At 42.4% G+C, this 23882-nt stretch overlaps 2 protein-coding genes across 7 annotated transcripts in view; one reads left to right on the forward strand and one right to left on the reverse strand.

Annotated features, from left to right (window-relative positions):
- Positions 1–7040: 7040 nt before the first annotated feature.
- LOC111597368 (histone H3.v1) overlaps positions 7041–23882 on the reverse strand; it is a 17894-nt gene continuing 1052 nt past the window's right edge. The window contains exons 1-3 of one of the 6 annotated variants that reach the window (XM_030224086.1): positions 23591–23882; positions 22765–22802; positions 8184–8262 (exon numbers count right to left, since the gene is read on the reverse strand). The exon at positions 23591–23882 is cut by the window's right edge and continues 1052 nt beyond it. In XM_030224086.1, the coding sequence (XP_030079946.1) occupies positions 8222–8262; positions 22765–22802; positions 23591–23882 (371 nt within the window). In that variant the 3' untranslated portion in view covers positions 8184–8221. Of the gene's footprint in view, positions 7078–8183; positions 8263–22764; positions 22807–23179; positions 23474–23512 lie in introns of those variants that run through there. The other 5 variants (XM_030224087.1, XM_030224089.1, XR_003944234.1 and 2 more) reach the window with 5 other exon arrangements.
- LOC111597364 (trichohyalin) lies at positions 14066–16720 on the forward strand. Its single transcript, XM_023312020.2, has 2 exons — positions 14066–14905; positions 15406–16720. Exons 1-2 carry the CDS (start codon positions 14249–14251, stop codon positions 16528–16530), a joined length of 1782 nt encoding a protein of 593 aa, XP_023167788.2. The 5' UTR covers positions 14066–14248; the 3' UTR covers positions 16531–16720.

The following is a 23882-nucleotide window of genomic DNA, read 5'->3' on the forward strand; positions in this document are numbered from 1 at the left end:
TGTTGATGTTGTTGTTGTTGCAGTTGTCGTTTGTTGTCTCTTGGAAAGCGCGATATCCATTTAGATAGATGATGCTGCAAGCTGAAAGACGACACACATGTGCACACACACACGCCTATAGAGGCCTAGACAGTTGCCTAACTAGATGGCAGCGAAATTGTCAGGTTCCTGGCCGGCCGTGTGCGGCATACACAACTATTCAAACAGCAACAACAAACAGCGCGAAAATGTTTTGCCTTTACATGAGCTTACTCTCTCGCTCACTCTCTCTCGCTCGCATCTTCGCTCTCTCTCTCTCTCTCTCTCTGTCTGTCTTGCTCGCACAGGCAATGAATTTCAAGTGCCAAAATGTTGAATATAGCGACCAACTAATGCGATTAACAAGTATTTTAAGATCGATATTTAGCCGCATACAAAGTTAGATATTTTGGAACGAAATGGAATTAAAATTACATTAAACGTGGCATATGTGCTATGCGCTAAATATGTTCACATGATTGAATTACAGACAGCAACGTTTGTCGTTACAATACAAGCTTATTAGGGTAGCTGCATAGTTGTCATGCTAAACGAGTACATGGAATGATTTCAAATGGAACAGAATGAAATTGACTCTTTGAAGTATATTTAAAGCTTTTCTTTGGAGCAGTATACAAAAATATTGTTATTAGCTTTGTAATATCTTGAAATGGGCTATAAGCAGGGACTGGAACGAAATGGAATAGAACGAACTACAGTGGAATGAAACAAAATATTGATTTTTAGCAGAAAAATCAGTAGAAAGAGGATTTCGTGAATTTGACTGTTTCAAAAATTTAATGGAATGAAATGGAATGAAACAGTTACTATATAAATGTGGCATTTTTATAAAATGAGACAATTGAATTTAAAAGAGGTTGAAATTAGCAAAAAAAACGCAAATGGGAATGAAGCGAAACAAAGTGAAATGACATGGAATGGAACAGCGAATTTATAATACAATTAAAATAAATATGTGTGATAGATTTATATAATATAGCTATAAACTATTTGGAACGAAATGGAATTGAAACAGGTTTATGCAATGAATAAAGAACTCTAAGGTAACAAATTGTTTAAACAAAGGGATTATCTTGAGCGCAATAGATTAGCTTTTCTTTGTGAGCTCCACATATACCACTTTCAATGGAACAACGTGGAAATTGAAATTGAAATTAAAAAGAAAAACTTTAGGACGAAATACGATCTATTAGCAGCAAATTGAGTGATAAAAGTAAATACAAAGAGAATTCTTCAAAGTATTCCGATTGGAATTCTAATTAACTCAGCTAGCAGAGAGAGAAGGACAGAAGATGAGCGAGAGAGCACAACATAGAGTTGCCAGTTAAAAGTACAGTCACGCCTGCGGCTGTGCACATTTAAAATGAATGCAAATGCAGGCAGCTCGACTGCAAGAATGCAGCTCTGTGGGCATTCAAACAGAATGCTCAGCTGGGCCGCAAACTGACAGCAATAGCAAAAAAAAAAACAAACACACACAGACACACGCCCAGCATGTCACACAGCCCGAGGGCAAGTCGATTGTGTGTTCAGTCGACTGTCCCATGGCCGAGCAATAAGCTAATCCTCAAAGAGCAAGCCGACTCCTTTGTCAACATGTCCTGCCGCCTGCTTAAACGACCAACAACTGCATTTTATTTCAATTTTCTTTCAAAGTCCAAACTATACTCTAAACAGTTAAACAGTTATCTATTTATATAAGATTTGGATATAGCATGTATTTGACTCGTTAAGACAACGAAAACTTTGTCAAAAGTGAATCAATTTTTGTTTTGTTTTTATTGGCATTTTACTTATCATTTCTTATCTCGATTCATTTTGCTCAATTTTAAATATTTTATTATTATTATTTTTTTTTTGTTTTGTATTCTTTTTGAGTCCGAAGTCTGAAGTCTGCTTTTGTGTCTGTTCAAGTTTTCGAATTGCCAGAAGTTGAGCAGCAGCTAAAACTGTGCATTTAATGCAGATGCAGGCGCCAACTGTTGGCCAACTTATTGCTTAAAGTATGCCACACACACACACACACACACACACACACACACACACAAGCCAAGCTCATGAAATGCGTTGAGACGTGCCTGCATCTCAAGTGCAGCTGCGTGTTTGCGCATGTTTGTTATGCTGAGGCACACACACACGCGCAGCAGTGCTATATGCATGACAGCAAACGTGCAGCAGCAGCTGCACAGTGTGACAAAATTGAGTCAGGCAGGGAAAGGCAAGTGCTAGAACACAAATTCCATTTTTATTTCCACTCCAATTCCATATTGCACCTGCTGAATATGTCAACGACACTTGAAGAATTTAATTAAAGAGCATGCATGAATGACTGATTGACTGATTGATTGACTGATTGACTAATTGAGTGATTGTTCGATTTCGATATTTCACTAATGCAAGCGGAATGTGCGCGAAAAGTTTTAGTATGCGAGCTGTCAGTGCCTTATACGATTAGCTGTGCATAGGCATTTATTGACTGATTGATTGACTGATTGAAATACATTCTTTTAGCCAAGGGAAGCAGCTAATGAGCACTAGAATGCCATATTGGGCTATCACATTGAGAGTAATGCCAGAAATTTGATTAACGAGGCAACTCAAAGTTCACCTGGCAGCGCGGAAGGTGTGTAAAGCTAAGAAAAATTCTTAGTACTTGAAGTAATTTTCATAAAATTGTCATCAAAAGTGCTTCTCAGAAAAGTCCACGTTATTGATATTAAAAATGTAATTCTTTATTTATTTTGAATTAAAATTGTATAGCACTAAAAAGAACATCCCTTTAAATGGAATCTGTGAGCGCCTTTTGTGCTTTCTCTCATTTCAATCGCGTTATCAAATAGACTGAATCAGAAGTGAAATTAATTCATACTTAACCTTCATCTGGAACTGCCACAAATTGCGGAGGCAGCTAATCAAAGCTATGTGCGAGCGCAACTACCTCTACGAACCCTATTTAAATCAGGGCAAACGCTTGTGCCGTTGTTGTTGGGCAATGCAACGGGACAGAGGGCGGTTTCGCCCTTCGGCTCTGCAGCGTCATAATTATGTATTGGAGACACTTGAGCTGCAAATTAATTACGCAATTTTCTGCACAAATCGAGGAGGGGGCGCTGCTGCGTGGGCTAAGGTAAATAGGTAATGTGCGGCCAAGGGGCCGCAGGCGGGCAGGCAGTGCCTGGACAGCCACATTAATTAGCGTTCATCAATCATGTTTGACCGTAGCCGTAGACGTAGATGACACTTACAAGGACACACGGCAGCAGCAGCAGCAGCAGCAGCAGTAGCACTCAGCAACAGTCAACAGTGTCCCTGTTCTACCTACGCCTCGCCCTTGCCCTCTCTCTCCCTCTCTTTCCCTCTGCTTTCTCGTTTCTCCTTTCGCCTTTGCTATCTGCTGCTTGCGACTGGCTTGGTGCAAATATTGCGCAATTTGTCGTCATTATCCAGGATATTGAACCTCATAATATACGCAGACATCATCAATTCCAAAATGTTGACGGATGCACAGAGCCCACCTCCTGTTCGTTCTGGTCCCCCGTCATGCCCAAGGGACGCTGCACCATGCGTGCGAGCTCGAATCAAGGGCGCAGATAAATTAAGAGAAACACTGAGTGGAGGCTTGGGCGTGAGGCATTAGGTACATGGCCGAGTCGAAGTGTTTCACAATCTACTTAGTCAAAATGGTGAAAAATCGCAGAGCAACGTGTGACAAATTTATCGATAGCAATAATAGTAAAAAACTCGATTACATCTTATTGCGACGCAGACAGAGCAGAGAGTTGAGATGCGGAATTTTCTTCTCCTAAAGAGCTAATGCTTTCGATATGCTCATATTTATTTATTATCGATAACACATCATTATGAATACGAATGCGAGCAGCTATCGATAACTCATAGCTAGATATCGATAGAAGCAAATCGTGGCCATTATAAGCTGTCGCTAAGTAGCACAAGTTATCGATATTGAAAATAAAAACTATCGATATGTTAATCTTACGACTGCCTATCGAACATGGTCAAGTTATCGGTAATACGAGGCTCTACAATAATGCATTCGAGTTGTCGCGTGCAATCGATAACATATTAAGTATTATCTGCTATCGATCAACTTCGATTTATCGATAGTCTATCGACTCAATTACCAAGTTCCTCCTCAGCTATATATAGAATACCAACTCTACACGATTTCACAGTTGCCTGAGCCACAGCCTTGTGGCTCTGTGGCTCGCTTGGCCCACTTGGCCCGCTGTGGCGACGAGCAGGCGGCGCTTGGGCGGGGCCACAGCCCCTACAGCGGGCAGACAGCATTGACAATCATTTTACACTTGGCAGGATATTATGTAAATTGCTTTTCATATTTGTGCAACATTTAAATTTACACTCAGCGAGATAGGAACAGAAACAGCGAGAGAGGTGGTTGGGTGGTGCGGCAGTAAGTAAATCACAGCAGCAGCAGCAGCAGCCGCTGCGGTGGTTGCTTTCGCTGCTGGTGTTGATGTCAAAGTAAAATGTAAAGGCCTAACAGGCAGACATCATTATAATGGCAGACAGCGCCAATGGCTGATTGAGTGAAAGAGTGACAAACTGAATGAGCGACAGAGCAAGCAATGGCAAGTGCGAGTGGAGACTGAGCCGCAGATAGTGACAGGCTATGGGCCTGCCTGGGGTCGGAGGCAAAGGCCCAGAATTGTCGCTGAGCGTCGAGATGCGTCTACGGGGAAAAATTAACGATGCGTAAAAAGTCCTCACTGTGGTTTTTATTTATATGAATGTCACTGCATGTAAGTGTGTGTGTGTGTGTGTGTGTGTTACTGTGTGTGCGTGTGTATTTTTTTGAGTCTTGGCGGAATTATTTGATAGCCCCAGTGAAATGAAGTTGCAATGTGTCAGTTTTAATGGCACTGCAATTGCTTCCAGCGCTTAATATACAAATAAATCTGTGTGCGTGTGTGTGAGCCGTAAAATGCACAAAACGAAATGTTAAAACCTGACAGCATTCGCTTGGGACAGTAATGCATACAGAAATACCATTGAGTGCTAAGTACTTAAGAAACACATAAAAAACAAAAGGAAAAAACAAAGATAGCAGCAGTGGCGGGTAGCGAGAGATGGGAGTAACGAGTAGCACACAAAACAAGTAGCAAGTCAAACGAGTAGCGAGTTGAAGGCATAACGAGTGGAGCTCTCAGTTACTCGCTGACGAGTTGAAATGCAACGAGTAGAACAGGTTAAGTGTTAACGACCAAAGCGAGTAACGAGAAGAACGAGTAACGAGCAGAACTAGTAACGAATAGAGCGAGTAACGACCAACGGGCAACAAGTAGAAAGAGTAACGAGTCTATCATGTAAAGAGTTACAATTAAACCTAAAAGCGATTTCAATAACTAACGTGAACTATAATTAAATCAGACAAATCACAGCACGATAGAGACAACCAACGAAAGTATCAAGTTAAAGCCACAAAAACCATAAGATAGTTAAACTTCACTCAGTGCTTGCTGCTTGTCTTACGCCTTTTGACAAATGAGAAGAAAGCAAACAATGTTTCGCTCAAGGAGAGAGCAACAGGTGACGATAGGAGTGCGTCAAAGAGTAGCGAGTGGGAGGCTCAATTTAAATACCAAAGCCGAGAATCGGCTGTAAATAAATATTTAAATAGCTACCAGTGCAAGTCGCTTTAGTTGCAGCGAGTAACGAGAAAGTAAAAGAGAATAAAAGAGCAGGTGGAGTTAGTGGACGTGGACGTGGGCGTAGACGTGGAAGTGGAAGCGAAACGCTTGCAATTAAAATCAAGGAATAAATGCCCAAGGCAAAAGGAAATGAAGTTGTCAGCAGACTGAAAAGCGAATGCAAATAAATATTAAAACAGTCGGTAGAAGTGAAACGAAGTCAAACTTAATTAAGAAGTCCCATGAAAAAGACGAGAGGCCAGATAAATCAATCAAATTTCGCCAACCAAGCGACAAGCGCAACGCGTCGCCAAGGAAATTGAGTTATAAGCATGCGACGATTAAACAGGCTCCAGCCAGAGCCCAGCCTGGCTCAATTGATACTGATATAAATAAAAAGAAATTCTCATTGATTCAATTATATAGACATATATCTAGATTTGTATATGGCAATCAGACTTTCAGTTGAGTAAACTTTAGTAGAAATCAATTTGCTTCGATTATTGAGCTGCCAAGACTTGAGGCTGAAATCTGTTTAACAAAACTCTGCTGCTGCTGCTGCTGCTGCGATTGCAGAACCGTTTACATTGAGGACTTACATTGAAGACAATGAGAATTAACTGAACTATGGCTTAGAGCTCAAGACTTTTTACCACTTTAAATGAACTTAAGTTAAAAAGAATTTATTTAAGTAAATATTTTTTTTATGTAAATTTATTTATTATATTTTTTATTTTTTGTTATTTTTTATTTAATTATTTATATATATTTAATGGATTGCTAATATTATTATTTTTTTTGTAATACATTTTTTATTTTTTTCGATATTTGTTTTATTTTATTGTTTTCATGTTTTGTATTACTTAAATAATTTTTAAAATATTTTTTTATTTATTTATATATATTTTTAACTTATTTAACTTATTGTCTTGTATTTATATAATGACCTTAGTGTCGTATATATTTTTATTTATTTATTTAGATTATTTCTTTAATTTTTTAATTTTTTTATTATTTTCTTAGGCTTAAATTTAGCTTTAAGTCCTGTTTGCTGAACAAAGCCAATTATGTTGGAAAAATTTCGGAGAATTTGCATACTGCCAATTGTGCAGAGTTGCCTCACACACACACACACTGAACACACACACACATACACTCGAACACACTAGCATTAAGATATTTGCCAAGCAAAAATCTCGAATTCAAATTCTGTGGCAAAGCTTGGGTGTGTGTGTGTGTGTGTTTAGGTGTGTATTTTGGCCAAGTTAAGCATTTGCTTTTAATTAACTTGAAGGCTGTACTCACAAAAACCCAGCAGGTGTTGCTGTAAGGGGCGTGCATTAAGTGGGCGGAACCGGACTCAACTCACCTGCAAAGAGACCAGAGAAGAGAAAAGAGAGAAGAAAATGTGTTAAAAATATGCAGACAAGTTAAATTATATTATATGAATATCGGCTTATGGCACATGGTCAGTGTTATACGGGCGACTCCTCCCTTACTTCCTCTTCCTCTACCACTCCCACCCTCTCTCCACTCTCCTCGCTTCCTCTGCTTCCCTCGCTTGTGGCCCACTGTAAATGTAGTTATAAAATTCATATCAAAGTGAGTTCACAAGCCAAAATCCCAAAATCAGCTCCACACACACGCACAGTGTCTGGCTGTGTGTGTGTGAAATGTATTTGCCTATTTACAGCCTATTGCACATTTTGATGGGTCGTTAGGGTGGGGGTGGCTGATGTGTGTGAGGGTAGTAAAAAAAAACTTAGTCAAGCGCAAACCAAAAACTAAATTGAATTTTGTGCAGGACGAAATATGAGACACAGATTAAGATTGAAGCCCAGACTTGCTCGCTCTCTCTCTCTCTCTCTTTCACTCTCGCTCTACCACGGGCTGTCTCTCGTCTCCACTTACCGAGAATGCTTTGAGAAATACCAAACACTGTATGATGCCCTCCATGGTATCGCCGGTCAAGCAAAATGTGCCGGTCAGATGGCGTCCCTTGCGTCCAACTGTGGCAGCGGCCAGCGAGGCATGGACCAGGGCGCGCTGCTGCTGCTGCTGCTGGCCAGCGATGCCGACGACGCCCTTGACGCCAGCAGCGGCGCTGGCAGCGGCAGCGGCGGCCGTTGCCACCACCCCGCTGGTTAGCATGCGGGGCAGTGGGGCGGCTCGCATTAGACGCTCCAGCGAGTCCATTTCTACGTGGAGTCTCTGTGTGCGTGTGTGTGCCTGTCTGTGTGTATGTTGATTGTATCGATAGATCGATAAGTATCGATTAGCAGTTCACGATTTGCGATTAACTGTTATCGGTTATCGGTTATCAGTTATCGGCGATGGAACGTTTTTGCTGTTTGCTTTTTGTGTTTATTTTTTGGTTGGTTTTTTATTTTTCTCCTTTTTTTTCATTTAGTTTTTCGCATTTTTGGTATTTTTTATTGCACTAGTTTTGCGGTATTTTTTGTTGTTTTTGCTTTTTGTAATTTTTTTTCATTTGTTTTTATTGTTGTTGGTCTTTACAAGTTTTTGATTGATTGCTGCTCACACATTTGCTTAGCTGAAAATGTGTTTTGGAATTTTGTTGTTTTTTTTTTGGTTTTATTATTTTTTATTTGCTTTTCAAATTTTTGATTAGAATTTGCCAACGGAACGAATCAAGAACTCAAATCAGTAAAGAAAAATATATTCAACTGTCTGGCTGAATCAACGGCCAGTGAGCAACTGCACCAGTTCCAGTTCCAGTTCCAGTTCCAGCTCCAATCGAGCAGCGAAACAGAATGAAATGAAACCAAGACGAAAGTGGAACACAGCTAATGCGACCCAAAAAAAGGAAAAGAAGTCAAGAAATTGTCATTATGATGACTTCGCAGCAAAGGAAACCGAAAGACAGACAGCCAGAACAGATGGAGACGGCAACAGCAGCCCTCTCGCTCCGGCTGCCTGACAGCTAGTAACTCTTCTGCTCCGCTGACTGGGGACTAATAAAATGCAAGTTAAATGTTTGTTAAAAATTTATTGCCAAGAACAGGGCCAGCGATATATAGAGAGCCGAGCGCAGATACGTTCAAAGGCAAAGACTCAGCGAGGGAGGGTGAGGGAGAAAGGAAGAGAAGGGGGTAGAGATATGAGGAAATGGAGAGTAGGGCAAATGGAGACTGACATCTTTTGGCAGTTGACCAGGCGACAAAAGTTGTTGCTTCAGAATCCGTTAGAGCACTTTGAGATAGGTCTAAATATTAGATATAATTTCCGAATGTTTTCAGACTATTCTCAAGGTATCCAAGTATCCCGAAATTACTTATAAAACAAATTCGGCAATTTACTTAAATTTTCTAATGATTCCGAATCACTTGTAATTACTCCGAACAAGTAAAGGCTATTCTCAAACGCTGTTTACTGCTCTAAGCCACCCTAGGAGCAAATCAAGTCATTGCAGACTCTGTGTGGCACTACTCCGAAATACTCCGAAACATTCCGAATCACTCCGAAACATTCCGAAACATTCCGAAACACTCCGAAACACTCAGAAACACTCCGAATAGGTTCACTGACGATTTTGATTATGTTTTAAGCCAAACAGAAAATCTTTCTAGTTTCTTAAGTCATTTGTTTCCGAATATCAAGCTTAGAACCGCATACAAATCCGCTTCAAAACAGGCAAAAAGAGATGTGAAAATGATGAACTGCAATTTCTTCTTCAGCTCAGCTCAAATTGTATAAATTAAATGCTTGGCGTAGCTAATACGCCAGATTATATATTAAATATATGTATAAACAGCAAGGCCAACCGGGTTTTGGCATACAGATTCGTGCTTAAGCTCCAGATAATCCCATAAAAATCTTCTGCTACGTCTGCCAATGCAGCAAAAAGTGAGCAATTTTTTGCCAGCTGTGGCCAAAATCAGTTTGTTACTTATGTCGCCTGCCAGTAAATACGTCTCTCTGTGAGTGTGCGTGTGTGTGTGTGTTGTCTGCGTCTACAGCTAAAGAAAAATAAGCATACAGAGACCAGCTTGACAGTCGTCAGCGAGTGGTCCAGCCTGTAGTCTATAGACCTTAGGATGCTGTACTTTATGCACTGTTGCTCCAGCTGCCCCCTCGCGCTTGGAGCTTCCTGCTCGCTCGCTGCATGTGCTGCTTCATCTTCGGTCCGAGCTGTTGGCTCTTCCGCTTCCATACGCCTGCTGCTTCAAGCGTAATTTATCTGCTAGCAAAATGTGTGGCTGCGACTGTCAGCGGAGCTCTGGGCAGGGCCAACTGCCAGCAAAATTTATGCAGGCCGACGTATGGCCAACAGTTGCCAGCGTGCACACACACACACACGCACTGAGAGGGAGAGAGAGAGAGAGGGTGAGCGAGAGGGAGGGATAGACTGTGTATTAACTGCAGCTAAATCAAACTTTTGAACCAAGTTATGAATTATTTGCCATTGTGCAGCATGCGAAACATTTCTTTGTCGCTTTGTGTCCGGGCCTGCTCTGTCAGGAAACGACAACGGGGCAACCTTTAGCCCCAATTCACCCTCCCGCCCTGCCATACCCCTAAGACTCCACCTTCCTCTCTCGCACTCTGGTTTCCTGCGCCTGCGACGAGGCTATCCGGCGGATGGGCACCTCCCTTAATACCTTTTGCTACCTGCACTGTCATTCTGGCTCGGCCTGGCCTGGCCTCGCCTTGCCGGGCTTTGCCTTTCTACAACATTTTTGTGGGCCAAGTTAATTTGAACATAAACAACAACAACATCAGCTGGCTCAGGCGCCAGGGGAAGGTGGACTAACAAATTTGTATAAAAATAAATAACAAATAGCAAAAAAAAAGAAGAAGCGAAATGAAAAGGCAAAAAAATGAAGAAGGTTTTTCTCTTTTTTTCCTTTTTCCTGTTTTTTTTTTTTTTTTGTTGAGCTGAGATGATGCGGCATTTGACTTTCTGGGACAGTCGAGACACGTCAATTTCATAGACGACCCAAAAAAAGCTAAAATTATTGTTGTTGGGGTCAACAGCAAAAATGGGAGCGGAGCGAGCCAAAAAAATTAAATGAAGCACAAATTAAGTGAAAATAATAAACCCCGGGGCAGCAAAACAAAACACACAACTAGATGAAAAGCAGGCTGGCAAAAGGGGCGTGATTGTGCGGGGCATGCTTCAAGAATATGAAGCACTAAAGTTAATTAAAGCTTGACCGTGTACAGTGGGACAAGGACACTGATTGCCTGTGAAAAACTTAAGTAAATTGATCGGTTGGCATGTTATCGATAAGCTTTCAACTAATATCGATTGTTGCTTTATCGATATTTTTGATCATTTTTGACATCAAGTTGCATTTATAAAGAATTTCTGATGTATACAGTCAAAAATCAATTTTCGTGCAAAGATCGATAACTAATTAAGAAAAAACTCAATCGATTTTTAAAACATGACGATAGATACTATCGATTGACCAAATACATAAGCTAAAACAACGATTATTGAGCGATTATTAAAGCATATCGAAAGAAAAGCTAAAATCTATAGGTAAAATCGATAACAAGAGGTTTCTAAATATACAAGCTACGTCTATGTATAGATATTAATTTTCATTGTTATCGATAGTCAACATTCGATAGGCAACAGACACAGTACAGAAACCCTGTCCAAAGAGATAATTAAAGAGGCACAGCCATAACAGTATCATCCTAATGGACGTTCGTTTGTCACACAGAGAGAACTTGCCTTCGAGCTTAGTCCCCCTAACCCCGCTCGTATTGCTATCAAAAATCTATGACATTTGAGTGCGTCTGCAGTGAAAAAACTAGAAAGCTTCTCATGCAAAGGCTCGAATTCAGCTTTGACTCTGCGAGTATGTGTGGCAGCGTTAGGGCGAGTGGGAACTGTGGTGGGGGAACTGTGGGGTTATGTGTCTTTGGTCAAGGCTAGAGTCCTTGGAATCCTTGCAAATGAATGGCTACGCATTGAAATAATGAGCTGTATTTACATTTCAAAGCAGCACCAGCAGCTCAAACGGAGCCCAGTGAAAGAGAATGAGAATTCTGGGGCTGAAGTATCGGAGAGTTGTGTGTGCTGCGTGGAGAAGAACATGGGACAACAGGCCGATTGCATGCAATTTGTTTTATGGCCGGGCATGCACATTAAACGCGCAGTTAATCACACGCAATGGGCATGGCCACACGCCTATAGCATAGCATAGCATAGCCGGCGACAAATCAAATTGATTTTGCAGTGCGCTTAATACACGAAACGACGGCAGTTTATACAGCTAAAGCATGAAGACTGTGATGAGAAGAGGTAGAATGGAGTGCTGGCTAACGGTATAAGCCAGATAACGTTCTCGGACATTTCAGTGTTGGCTAACACTAAATCTGTAATGTTATGCAGTGTTGACTAACGTTGAAATTATTCTCTGACATTTCAGTGTTAGCTAACACCAGAATTGTAATCTGAGAGTTCAGTGTTAGCTAACGCTATAATCTCGAAATGTTCTCCAGTGTTGACTAACACCAGAACTGTAATCTGAAAATCTAGAAAATTTCTCCAGTGTTGGCTAACACCAGAATTGCAAGCGGAGATTTCAGTGTTAGCTAACGCTTTAATCTAGAAATGTTATCTAGTTTTCCCTAACGCTGGACTAGCTTGACCTTGAGTCAACTAAGTTCATTCCTAAGTCCAATTCATTTTCTTAACACTCAATGAGTCCATTCTGTTAGGGTATCTGAGCGACGGCTCAGATCTTTTGCCTAGATATTTTCTGTTTCTCATTTTTTTTAAGACGTTTTTTGTTGTTGTTGCTGTTGCTGTTATTGCTGGCGCTGCTGTCGTTTGGGGCTTTAACGCAGCATTATTAAATCACTTTTATTGCCATTGAAATGTGCAAAAGTTTTTGTGCGTTGCCACGGCGCGCCCACTGCCCGCCCACGTCGGCCGAAGGGCGTACTATGCGGCGTATGCGTAATATGAAACGAAATGCGTTACTCATATTTTGCGCCTGTCAGCGGCCAGCTAGGCGACTTGGCTCAACCAACTCATTGACAGGCACTGAGCAAGTGAGTGAAAGAGAGGGAGAGAGAGGGAGAAAGAGAGAGAGGTAGACAGCGAGGCAAGTGAATTATAGATTTGTTGTCTGTAGCTACTGCTGCTGCTTCTAGCCATTGGCATGTGTGACTGACAAGACAGCTAAACAACAACAACAACAAGAGCAGCAGCAACAATAACAATAACAATAACAACAATAACAAATAAACAGGACAAACACAATGAGACTTTGGGCACTTGAGGCGCCACAAACAAGGCACGACACGAACAACTTGATATAGAAGCAGAAAAAGCGTCTGCCCCGCAGCCATCTAAGGCCTAACTGTGCGTGGGTGTACATGCGTGTGTGTAAGTGTGTGTGCTTTGACATCACAGAGTAAAGTAAGCAAATCTCGAACAGCAAATGACGTCAGTTGAATTCAAAACAACATTTGATACAATTCAATTTTGAGCCCACGAAGAGTACAAAGAATTTCATAAGCTGTAAACGTTTGATGAGGGGAGGGGAGGGGAGGGAAGAGAGGGCTGGTTGAAGGGTAAGGAGTGGGTCGTTGGCAGTGCAAAAATATCAAAGTTAGACACATGCTCCGAAACCATTTCAATTGAAGTAACAACAAATTGGCTCCTGGCCCAGCCTACGCCTATGAGAGAGAGAGAGAGACATTGAGAGCATCAATGAAATTGTGCTTTGAGCTTACTTAATTAACGTTTCTATCTCAGTTCATTTATGATTCAATTTGCTTTCACTTTGCATTCAATTCTCATAGCCGCTGTCCTTTCTTTTCACTCAGCTCATGGCCACTTGAATTTCAATAACTCTGCTAAGACAGCTCATAATTCCTAGATTATGCTGCATCTCATCGATTTCAGCTGAGGCTTAGTATCTCAGCTCTTTCAGGTTCACAGAGTGGTGACAGACTGGCTCGATTCTCAAAACAATTCAATGATATCGATATTTAATCGATAGTCGTCTTTGGCTAAAAGTTCGACGATCAAAAATTCTTGACTTTTATTTGGTATCAAGTGCCAATCGGTAGTCACCTCTGTGTGATTTTTGACTGACCAAGAGTCGATATCTAGTTGTGTTATCGGTAGTCAATCGATAGTTCGATTATCAATAATTTGTACGTTTATCTAGACAGTTATCTGTTATCGAGTGAGAATCGAACAAAAGTCAATATCTAATAGTGTTATTGGTGGCCTTTGAGAGACTTTTCAAATCAATTTCTAGTAATCGATACTTAATCGATAGCATTTGGGAACTATTTCGAGAGACCCAGTAGGCTAGGGAAAAGCTGTTCGCTTGCCAGCTGAGAAGCTGAAGTCTCACATACACAAATACTCGAGCATCCGCACACACGCATAGCTCTCTCTCTCTCTCTCTCTCCCCCTCTCAATCTGTCTCTCTCAAGCAGAACAATACAAAACAATCTAGAAAACGACAAAAACAACAAAAATAACTATATTTTTATATATTTTTGTATTTGGAAGTAGTAAACAGAAGTCGCTCGCCAAGATGCCGACATCGATGCCCTGTGCGACAAGGCCAGGTAGAGTGCTGCCTTCGGAGTGCTATGACCGAAACAAACGCAAGATTGGGCTCGAGATGGAGAAGCCCGTGCGGTTGCCCAAGCCGGTGCCAACAGACTTTTTGGGCGCCTTCAAGAGGCAGCCACGCGTCTCCATCTGTGAGAAGCAGCTGGCAGAGGGTCTGCTGCAGCAGCGGGACGGCTTCCTTCTGGCTGGCAAAAAGGGGAACCGGCGCACACTGCCTCCGGGCACAGTAGCACCCAAGCCCGTTGGCCTATTTCGTCCGGTCAAGCCAACGAAGCGCAAGGGACTCGGCGGCGAGGCCACCTACTTCCATGTGCTCGGCCAGCCGTGGGAGTCGAAGGGCTTTGCGACGCTGCAGAAGGAGCATGTCGATCGCATGAAATCATCGCGTCCGCCCACCGCCGAGGAAATACAGGCCGAGGTGGAGCAGCTCAGGGAAGAAGAGCGTCAGAACAAGGAGGAGGAAGATCGCGTGCGCAGCTACTACCATGAAATTGACGAGGCGCGACGCGAACGCGAACTCGAGGTCCAGCGACAGATCGATGCTGAGGCCGATGACGATGATGCGGAGAAGGCGGCCGAGGCAAAGCGTCTAATGGTCTTGCACAAGTCATTGCAGGTGGGTGATAACAGCACAGTGATCGATAATATTAATCGATAACATACGTCAACATTATTAATAGAAAACAGAAGTCGATATTATTAATCGATAACATATATCGACATTATTAATCGATAGCCGATATCGATACAATTAATCGATAGCTGAGTGATTAAATAAACGATAATAGACATTGATAATATAAATCGATCATTGTAATCGATAATATTATTAGATGCGATCAATTGCCATCAGCAGTATTTGATAACATTAGTCGATAAATGTACATTTTTAGCAGTAATCGATAGCCAATAATTAAAATCAATAGCAGAAATCGAAAATTAACTTTAAAGGCAACAATCGATAACAGCTAAGAACATCATTCGATAATAATAGTCAATAATGCGAATCAATAGTGTTAAATGACAAAAGAAATCGATAACAGTATCGATAAATGAGCTACAATTGAAAGATGCATTACTCAAATGAGCGATATTTATCGATTTTTCGCATTGCAGGCCCGCCATGAGAACGATGTGCGCGTCCAGTCGGCCATCCGAGCGATTGGGGCTGCCAAATGCAGCGCCATGTGGACGGCCCAGATTGAGGAGCGTGCGATGATGGAGCGCCTGCAGGCCGAACACGATGTGGAGCAGGCGCGCAAGGACACGGCGTTCAATGAATCCAAATGGGGCTCGTCGTCTGAACAGGATCTGGTGGCGCACAACAAGCGCCTTGCATTTGGCGCTGCTGTGCGCCAGCAGATCAATGATCACCGGCAGCTGCGCCATTTGGCTGAGGAGCGTCGCCGCGAAGAGTCGCGACAAATGCGCGATGCCTACGACGAGTACAAACGCTTCCAGGCGGACCAGACGGTGGCCAACGGCCAGCGGAAGACGAATTATCGCAACGAGCTCTTCCACTACATCAAGTTGCATCAGGACTTTGGACGCATGCTCTGCGAGCAGGAGCAGCGCGACGAGCTGCGCGCCAATAAATATGTCATCGATAAGGAGGCCCAGCGGCTGGAGCAGCGCCAGCAGAAGGCAGCCATTGATCTGGCCAAGGAGCGCAAGCGCGACGCGCTCTATGCCATACAGCAAAAGATTCTCGATGCCAAGGACAATCGGGAGGAGATGCGTCTGCTGGCCGAGCACGAGCGCCTGGAGCGCAAATACCGCTTGGAGGAGCGCAAGGCCGTGGAGAAGCGTCGTCGCCAGGCCGACGAACTGCGCCAGGGCAATCTGGAGGCCATGACCCAGATCAATAAGCTGCGCGCCTGCTACTACGCCCAGCGCCAGCGCGAAATGGACGAGATGAAGCTGGACCGGGCCAAGTACGAGGAGCAGCAGAAGATCGAACAGGAAAAGAAGCTGGGACGCAAGTTCAGTCTGCACGAGGGTGTCACCGCCCAAATGGAGGAGCACGAGCGCGCCCGACGCCGCGAAATCGAAAACGAGCGCGTCGAGAGCGACAAGGCCAGGGCCATGGAGCAGCAGCGCCAGAAGGAGATCGACATGGTGATCAGCGTCAAGCTGGACGAGCTGGCCAAGAAGAAGTGCTTGCCGCAGAACGCGCTGCAGTCGCTAACTGGCCGTGTCACTTATACCGGCCAGGCCAAGCTCTCCGCCCACGTGCAATAGTGGGCGTCGGCATGGGCGTGGGCGTGGGCGTGGCAACTGTTTGACTCTTTTTTGCTTATCGTTTCTTGTTTTTGTTTTACTTTTGGCTGTGTTCGATTCGATTGTGGCTGGAGTGGCAGCTCTTTAACACACACACACATAGTTGGCAGCGGCACGCATATACACACACACACACATATCCTACACACACACACACATATCCTACACACACACACAGACTAGGCTGGCGCAACATTAAAACTTGAAGCATACTTTGTGGCGACATTTCCTTTTTCTTTCTTTCTTCTGCTGCTTTTTGTTGTTTTGTGTGCGCTTGTTAGCTGTCAACTGCAGACTTGTTAACTCAACAAGTTTTATAAAGCACACACCCACTTCCAACCACCCACCCACCCACACCCACTCACTTACATGCAGCTCATTAAAAACAAAATCGAAAACTAAAGCAAACGTCGAGTGCATAAACCAAATGATAAGACCCAGACGAACACACGCAGAAGGCGAGTGCTTCGAATCGGTTGAGGCTTTGATTTCTAATGGGGGCAGGGCATAAGGCGTGGGCGGGGTGCGGTTGGGGCTGGTGTGTTTTGGGGCTTTTGGGTCGGTAATTTGTTTGGCCTTCACCTAAGCCTGTCAACTGCTGCTAGCAAGGCAAATCTCAAGTGCTTGATAAATTGAATTGGATTTGTCGCATTGCTGGAGAGACAAAGCGCAGCTTTTTAGATAGATTACAGCCAATATATAACTAGGGATTAGGAGTGTAGTGGAGAGACTGTTAGGGAAAGAGGGGGCGGGAAGAGGAAGGGGAGTTAAGTCACTCCAAAGACCTTTTGGTTTAGTTTGCGTTGCAAATCAAGTTAAGCCTCAACTAGTCAATCGATTAATGTCGTTTATCGATAGATATAGATTTAGCATGTCAACTATAAATTTAGTAAACATCTATTTTTGACAGCTTGATCCCGAGTCAGAAATGAAAAATATTTCAAATATTGAAAGATTTGTATATGAAGAAGGCATTGTTCTTTCAGATACCCTAACTATATATATATATATATATGTTTATATCCTCCTTCCCTACTTATGTTCCCAAATCTTATTCCCAACTACTGTTCCCAACTACTGTTCCCAACTAGTGTTCCCAAATACTGTTCATAACTACTGTTCCCAAATACTGTTCACAACTACTGTTCCCAACTACTGTTCCCAACTAGTGTTCCCAACTAGTGTTCCCAACTACTGTTCCCAACTACTGTTCCCAACTACTGTTCCCAAATACTGTTCCCAAATACTGTTCTTAACTAATGTTCATAAGTAGTGTTCCCAACTACTGTACCCAACTACTGTTCCCAACTACTGTTCCCAACTACTGTTCATAAGTACTGTTCATAACTACTGTTCCCAACTACTGTTCCCAACTACTGTTCCCAACTACTGTTCCCAAATACTGTTCCCAAATACTGTTCTTAACTAATGTTCATAAGTAGTGTTCCCAACTACTGTACCCAACTACTGTTCCCAACTACTGTTCCCAACTACTGTTCATAAGTACTGTTCATAACTACTGTTCCCAATAACTGTTCCCAACTACTGTACCCAACTACTGTTCCCAACTACTGTTCCCAACTACTGTTCTTAACTACTGTTCCCAACTACTGTTCCCAGCACCTGTTCCCAACTTCTGTTGCCAACACCTGTTCCCAACAGCTGTTCCCAACTTCTATTCCCAACTTCTATTTCCAACTGCTGTTCCCAACTTCTGTTCCCACCAACTTCTGTTCCCAACAGCTGTTCCCAACTCCTATTCCCAACTTCTATTCCCAACTTCTATTCCCAACGTCAATTCCTAACTTTTGTTCCCAACTCCTGTTCCCAATTGCTGTTCCCATCGACTGTTTCCATTTACGATCTATCAAAATCCCTAAAGCTGAGCATTTATAACTAGCATTTCTAACGTTCTCATATTTGAGATGCTCTCGGAAATGTCAGTCCAACCGGGTATCGGGCCAGGAATAGTTCATAGAGCTGGGGCTGGAAGGTATATGAATCGAGGTGAATGAATGCAGTTCTCAGTTTGTAGACGGTGCACAATTCATGAATATACATCAAAAGCAGGCAATGCCAATTTCGATACGCTGCTGGCTTTGAATACGAAACAGATGCGATGGAGACGGGGGAGAGAGATGGGGGCGCGAGAGCTGGGAATTGTGATTCAGCTTTCATTTCAGTTTGGGTTCATTGCTTCGGTTGTTGTTGTTGCTGCTGCTTAATGTTCTGGAAGAATATTACCCTTGACTGATTTGAGGCAAGTGCAGCTCATGCCGCAATCGCAGCTGAGTCTGAGCTGCGGCTAAAGGACGAACAAGAGTGCGAGGGAGATGGAGATAGGGAGAGAGATAGAGAGTAGGTTGCTGCCTTGGTTTTTGCTCTTTTCTATTGTGAAAATATCTTATAATACTCTGTTGCTATGAGAACGCTTGGCAGCTAGAGCATTTTAAGCTCGTTCTCTATATATATATATATATATATATATGTATATATATATATATACATATGTATATAAATCTTATTTATCAGCAAAGATAATTTATAAGTCACCTAAGGTGGAGCGCGACAGCTGGAAACTTGTAGAAAACTGAGAATATTATGGAACCTGCTCAGCGCAACGAATGCAATAAGAAAGCTCCCATAAGAATATCACAATTTGAGGGCCGCGGGTGCAATGTGAACAGTTTTAGAGTCACTTTAGGCGGCAGTTTCGGGCGTAATAAAAACTGTTTTAATGTGAATAACGCTGCAGTTGCGATTTGAGAGTCACATTCCATGAATGCATATCAAAAAGTACAGTTTGAGAGTCACTTTTCAAGCACAGTTATTCAAAAAGTACAGTTTGAGAGTCAACGTTTCGAACTTAAACTGACCAAACCAAGTCAACCGTTTGCTGTTACAGTTGCAGAGTCTTAGTTTGAGAGCCTAACACATTAATAGCCCAATACAGCTTGGATAGCTGCCCACAGATAGGGTATTTCGCAGTCGGCTACTTTGCTTTCGTGCTGCAGTTTCATTGCTGCTGTTGCCTTGGCTGCACTGATGAAGCATTTATGAGACGCCAGAGAATCCTGTGCTAGGGTAAAGGAATGTATAGGAGTGTGTGGGTGTGCGTGTGTGTATGTGTGTGTGTGTGTGTGTGTGTGTGTGTGTGTCTGTTAGTGTTAGAGTTAGAGCATGTTGTTGTTGCTGTTGTTCTTCATTTAATGGCAATGCTAAACTGTCATGGCAGCTTACACACTTACACAAACACACACACACTTACACACACACACACACACTCACTCACTCGCACACATATGCAACATAATTGGCAGCAAGAGCTGTTCTACACAAAAAGGCGAAGCTAACTTTTTAACGCGCCATTGTGGCATGTGTGTATGTGTGTGTGTGTGTGTGTTGGTGTACAACAAGCCATTGAGTAGACCATCCAACCACTGAACCCAATCAGCAAAGCAACATCAAACAACAACAACAACAACATCAAGCATAAGAAGAAGACGAAGAGGGCCAGCAGCTGCGCTGGTCAGCAGCAAATCAGCAGAGCCTCACACACACACACAAAGAAAGAGAGAGAGAGAGAAGCCGGAATATGGTATGTATATAGTAAAAACAAACAATAGTAAAACTGATTAAGTCGGGGGCAAAACCACATCAAGCTAAACGATGATGAAGAAAAGACCAAAAGATTACGAACATTGAAAGGAGAAACGAGAAACGAGAGAGAGCGGAGAGAGGAGCGGGAAAAGGGGAGAAAGGCGAACGGCAAGGACTAGTAAGGACTTGCGGACTTTGGCTTGGATAGACGCGAATGTGAGCCACGCGGACTTAACTAAGCACACACACACACACACACACACACTCACAGAGGAACAATCGATGGCAACAGGAGCTGGGCAAGTGGAAGGAAATGAAAAATAATGCGGGTCTTAGGGCTATGGGCAAGTGCTTGTGTGTGCGTGTGTGTGTGGATGAAATGAAAACGAAGCTAAAGTTGAGGGTTGAGGGTTGAGGCAAAGAAAGGAAAAAAATAAGTTAAGAAAAGAAGCAAACAGTAAATGCTACCACATATCGAATAATTGAAAGGGATTCGCACAAGCTGCGCCAAGTGCAGAGTCCTCAGCTGCAGCGACTTGTAAATATCCTAGAGTCAAAGTGCCTCTTGCACGACTCTAACGAAAGCAACAAACTTACAGCTAAGGGAAACTTGAAAGAAAACTAAATGAATTGAACGGAAACTGGTATAGATAGAGGAGAGATAGATCAGAGATAGATCACAGATGGATCAGAGACGGATCAAAGATAAATCAAAGATAGATAAAAGATAGATCTGAGATAGGTCTGAGATGGATCAATGATAAATCAAAGATAAATAAAAGAAAGATTTGAGATAGGTCTGAGATGGATCAGAGATAGATCAGAGATAGATCGGAGATAGATCAGAGATGGATCAGAGATAAATCAAAGATAGATGAAAGATAAATAAGAGATAGATTTGAGATAGGTCTGAGATGGATCAGAGATAGATCAGAGATGGATCAGAGATGGATCAGAGATAGATCGGATATAGATCAGAGACAGATCAGAGATGGATCAGAGATAAATTGAAGATAGATGAAAGATAAATAAAATATAGATTTGAGATGGATCAGAGATGGATCAGACATTGATCAGAAATAAATCAGAGATGAGTCAGAGTTGAATCAGAGATAGAATAAAGATAGATCATGGATAGATCTGAGATAGATTTTTTTGAACAGAAATTGAAATACATAAAGAAGAAGAATATATAAATATAAATAAATATATATAGATACATATATATATATATATATATATATATATTTATATATATATACCCATCTATTTGTCTCTAAATATATGCATACATCTATTTCCTGCCAGATAAGCTGCTCAACTTCAGCATTTGCATAAATTGCTAAAAATTTCAAGGAACTTTTTGGCTTTGGCTCTAGCAGCTTCAACTTTGCAACGACAATTTGTAAGATATGATAATAAAGCTCCATAACAGAAGCATATACATGCATATACACGTGTGTGTGTGTGTGAGTGTGTGTGCGAGTGCCCAACAATTATATACAATTTACTTTGCATAACAGTCGAGAGCGGGAGCAACACACGGACTTGAGTTGCCTGGCTACAAACAAAAGCAGCTTGCGGTGGCTGGAGCAGTCAGTGGCAAGGAGTGGGTCCGGTAGTGAAGCTTAAGCTAGTTAACAATTTGCTGGCATACAACGAGTGCGGATAGAGAAATCTGTAAAGCAAAACTGAATCATAAACACAATAACCAGAAAACAACAACAAAGCCCCATGAATATGTTTGTGGAACAAGTAAACTTTGATTTGCCAAGGCAAAGCCAAGTGAGCGGGGGAGAGAGAGAGAGAGAGACACACACCCTGATTATAAATAGACAGACGTTCTATAAATAAATATTGTTCGGAAAGAAAAGATATCCAGCATGAGCCACTTTTTAACTATAAATTGAACGAAGTTCGGCTCTGGCCGACTCGGTGATACCCTGAACCCAGACTGAGCTGCTGCTTAAGCATGCTAGGCACACGCAAAATAAGTATAAAATTAAAAAAAAACAAATAAATTTTATTAATGACAATATAACAAGCAACGGGATTCGAACCCGAGACCACATCGCACTTCAGCCATTGTCTCGATCCACAGCGACAAACTCCAAGCTGCCGACGATGGCACCACACTTACGTTTCTATTTATAGAATTTCAAACGAAATACAGTCTCTATGTGTGTGTGTGTGTGTGTCTGCTTGCACATGAACAGAGCAAGCGCCTCAGGCTTCGGTGTTAGTTAACGGATTCCAATGAAATTTTCAACGGCGAATCCTATTATTCCGTTGAATATGCACAAATTCTGACAAGTAGACAAGCCCCTTGTATATTCGCTTTAACTTAAACTAAACTTTCATCTTATTGATCCTACACAACTGGCAAAAAATAGAAAAAGTTATCGATAAACTTGATCTAAGGCAACACTTCAATACTCTAGCCTGTAAAACGCCTGAGACATGCCCAAAGAGCCGAAGTGCGATATCATTTTGCATCGATTAAAGATAAAACTAAGGTGATCGCAGTGGGGTTCAGGGCACAAAAAGAAAGAAAGAAAAAAATAAGCACTAGAAAAAGTTTGCACAGAGTCTTACTAGTGATGGCGCCGCACCATGCAGCTGCTGTGTGGAGCCTGTCTGGAAAAACGATGATAGAAGACGTTAAACACTTAAAGGACTAGAGCAGGCAGTGGAGGTGGAGTGAGCGATAGACAGATGTGAGATGCACAAAATTACAGTTTGAGAATTGCAGAGCGAGGTCTGGTGGCGAGGTGAGTGCTGGTGGCTGGTGGCTGGTGGCAGGTGGCAGGTGTGGTGAATAAGGTGAATACAAAACTAAATAAATTGGAAAATGGCAGCTGAAAATGCAGTGCAAGAAAACAAAATACAAATTTCTATTGGCAAATTTGAGTTGGTTGAATTGAATTGCGGGAATCGTGCGATGCGCGCTGAAGTTCGCTTCGCGCTTTGCGCCTTTTCTGTTCGTTTTGCTGGCGCATATTTTGCTAACCTTGTGTGGGGTATTTCGCATATGGAAATTTTGTGATTTTGCTTGCATTGTTCGATTATCGATGATCGATTTTCGATTTTCGATTATTCAATTTTGGTTTGCTGATGGTTTTTGTTTTTGCTTTTTGTTTTTTTCTTTCTGTGAGGCGATAGATGATTGCGATCTTTTGATTTGATTTCGATTCGATTGTACAATTTTTGATTGCTCGATTTTGGTTTAATAGATAGATTGATTAGACTGGTGCAATGGTGAGTTTAGCGCCAAAGAAAAATGAGTTGAGCTTTGATAAATTTGATTTGATTTGATTTTGTTTTTTTTTTGGATTTTTGGCTTTTTTCTGGCTTTGGATTTGTGGAATTGAAAGCTTAGAACTTCTCCGATATGCTATAGATGCGCTTAACGCTCACGCACTTGCGTCGCAGACGCTCGCATTCGATCTCACGGAAGTCGGCGTGAGAACTGGAACTGGAACTAGTTGCCAGGCAGTGGTTCGCCTCGCCGATGCCAATGTCGTCGATGGCGATGTGATGGATGCGTGGCAGCAGCTGCGATGCGGCGCAGATGTTTGGCTCGCTATTGGCGCCGCCGGCGTGACAATCCGAATCGTTGCTAGACAGCCGATCGTGTTCGTCCTCTTCCAGTTGCTGCTGTTGCTTCTCCTCCTCCTCGTCGTCGGCGTCGGCGTATTGCTGCTGCACTTCCT

The sequence above is a fragment of the Drosophila hydei genome, unplaced genomic scaffold (genome assembly GCF_003285905.1).
Source record: "Drosophila hydei strain 15085-1641.00,03,60 unplaced genomic scaffold, DhydRS2 tig00000355-arrow-arrow-pilon, whole genome shotgun sequence".
NCBI classification, from domain to species: domain Eukaryota; kingdom Metazoa; phylum Arthropoda; class Insecta; order Diptera; family Drosophilidae; genus Drosophila; species Drosophila hydei.

Bases quoted from the DNA above. Each gene is read 5' to 3' on its own strand.
- LOC111597364 (XM_023312020.2), top strand. From the start codon at position 14,249: ATGCCGACATCGATGCCCTGTGCGACAAGGCCAGGTAGAGTGCTGCCT. The intron at 14,906-15,405 runs GTGGGTGATAAC...TTCGCATTGCAG, and splicing joins TCTTGCACAAGTCATTGCAG to GCCCGCCATGAGAACGATGT.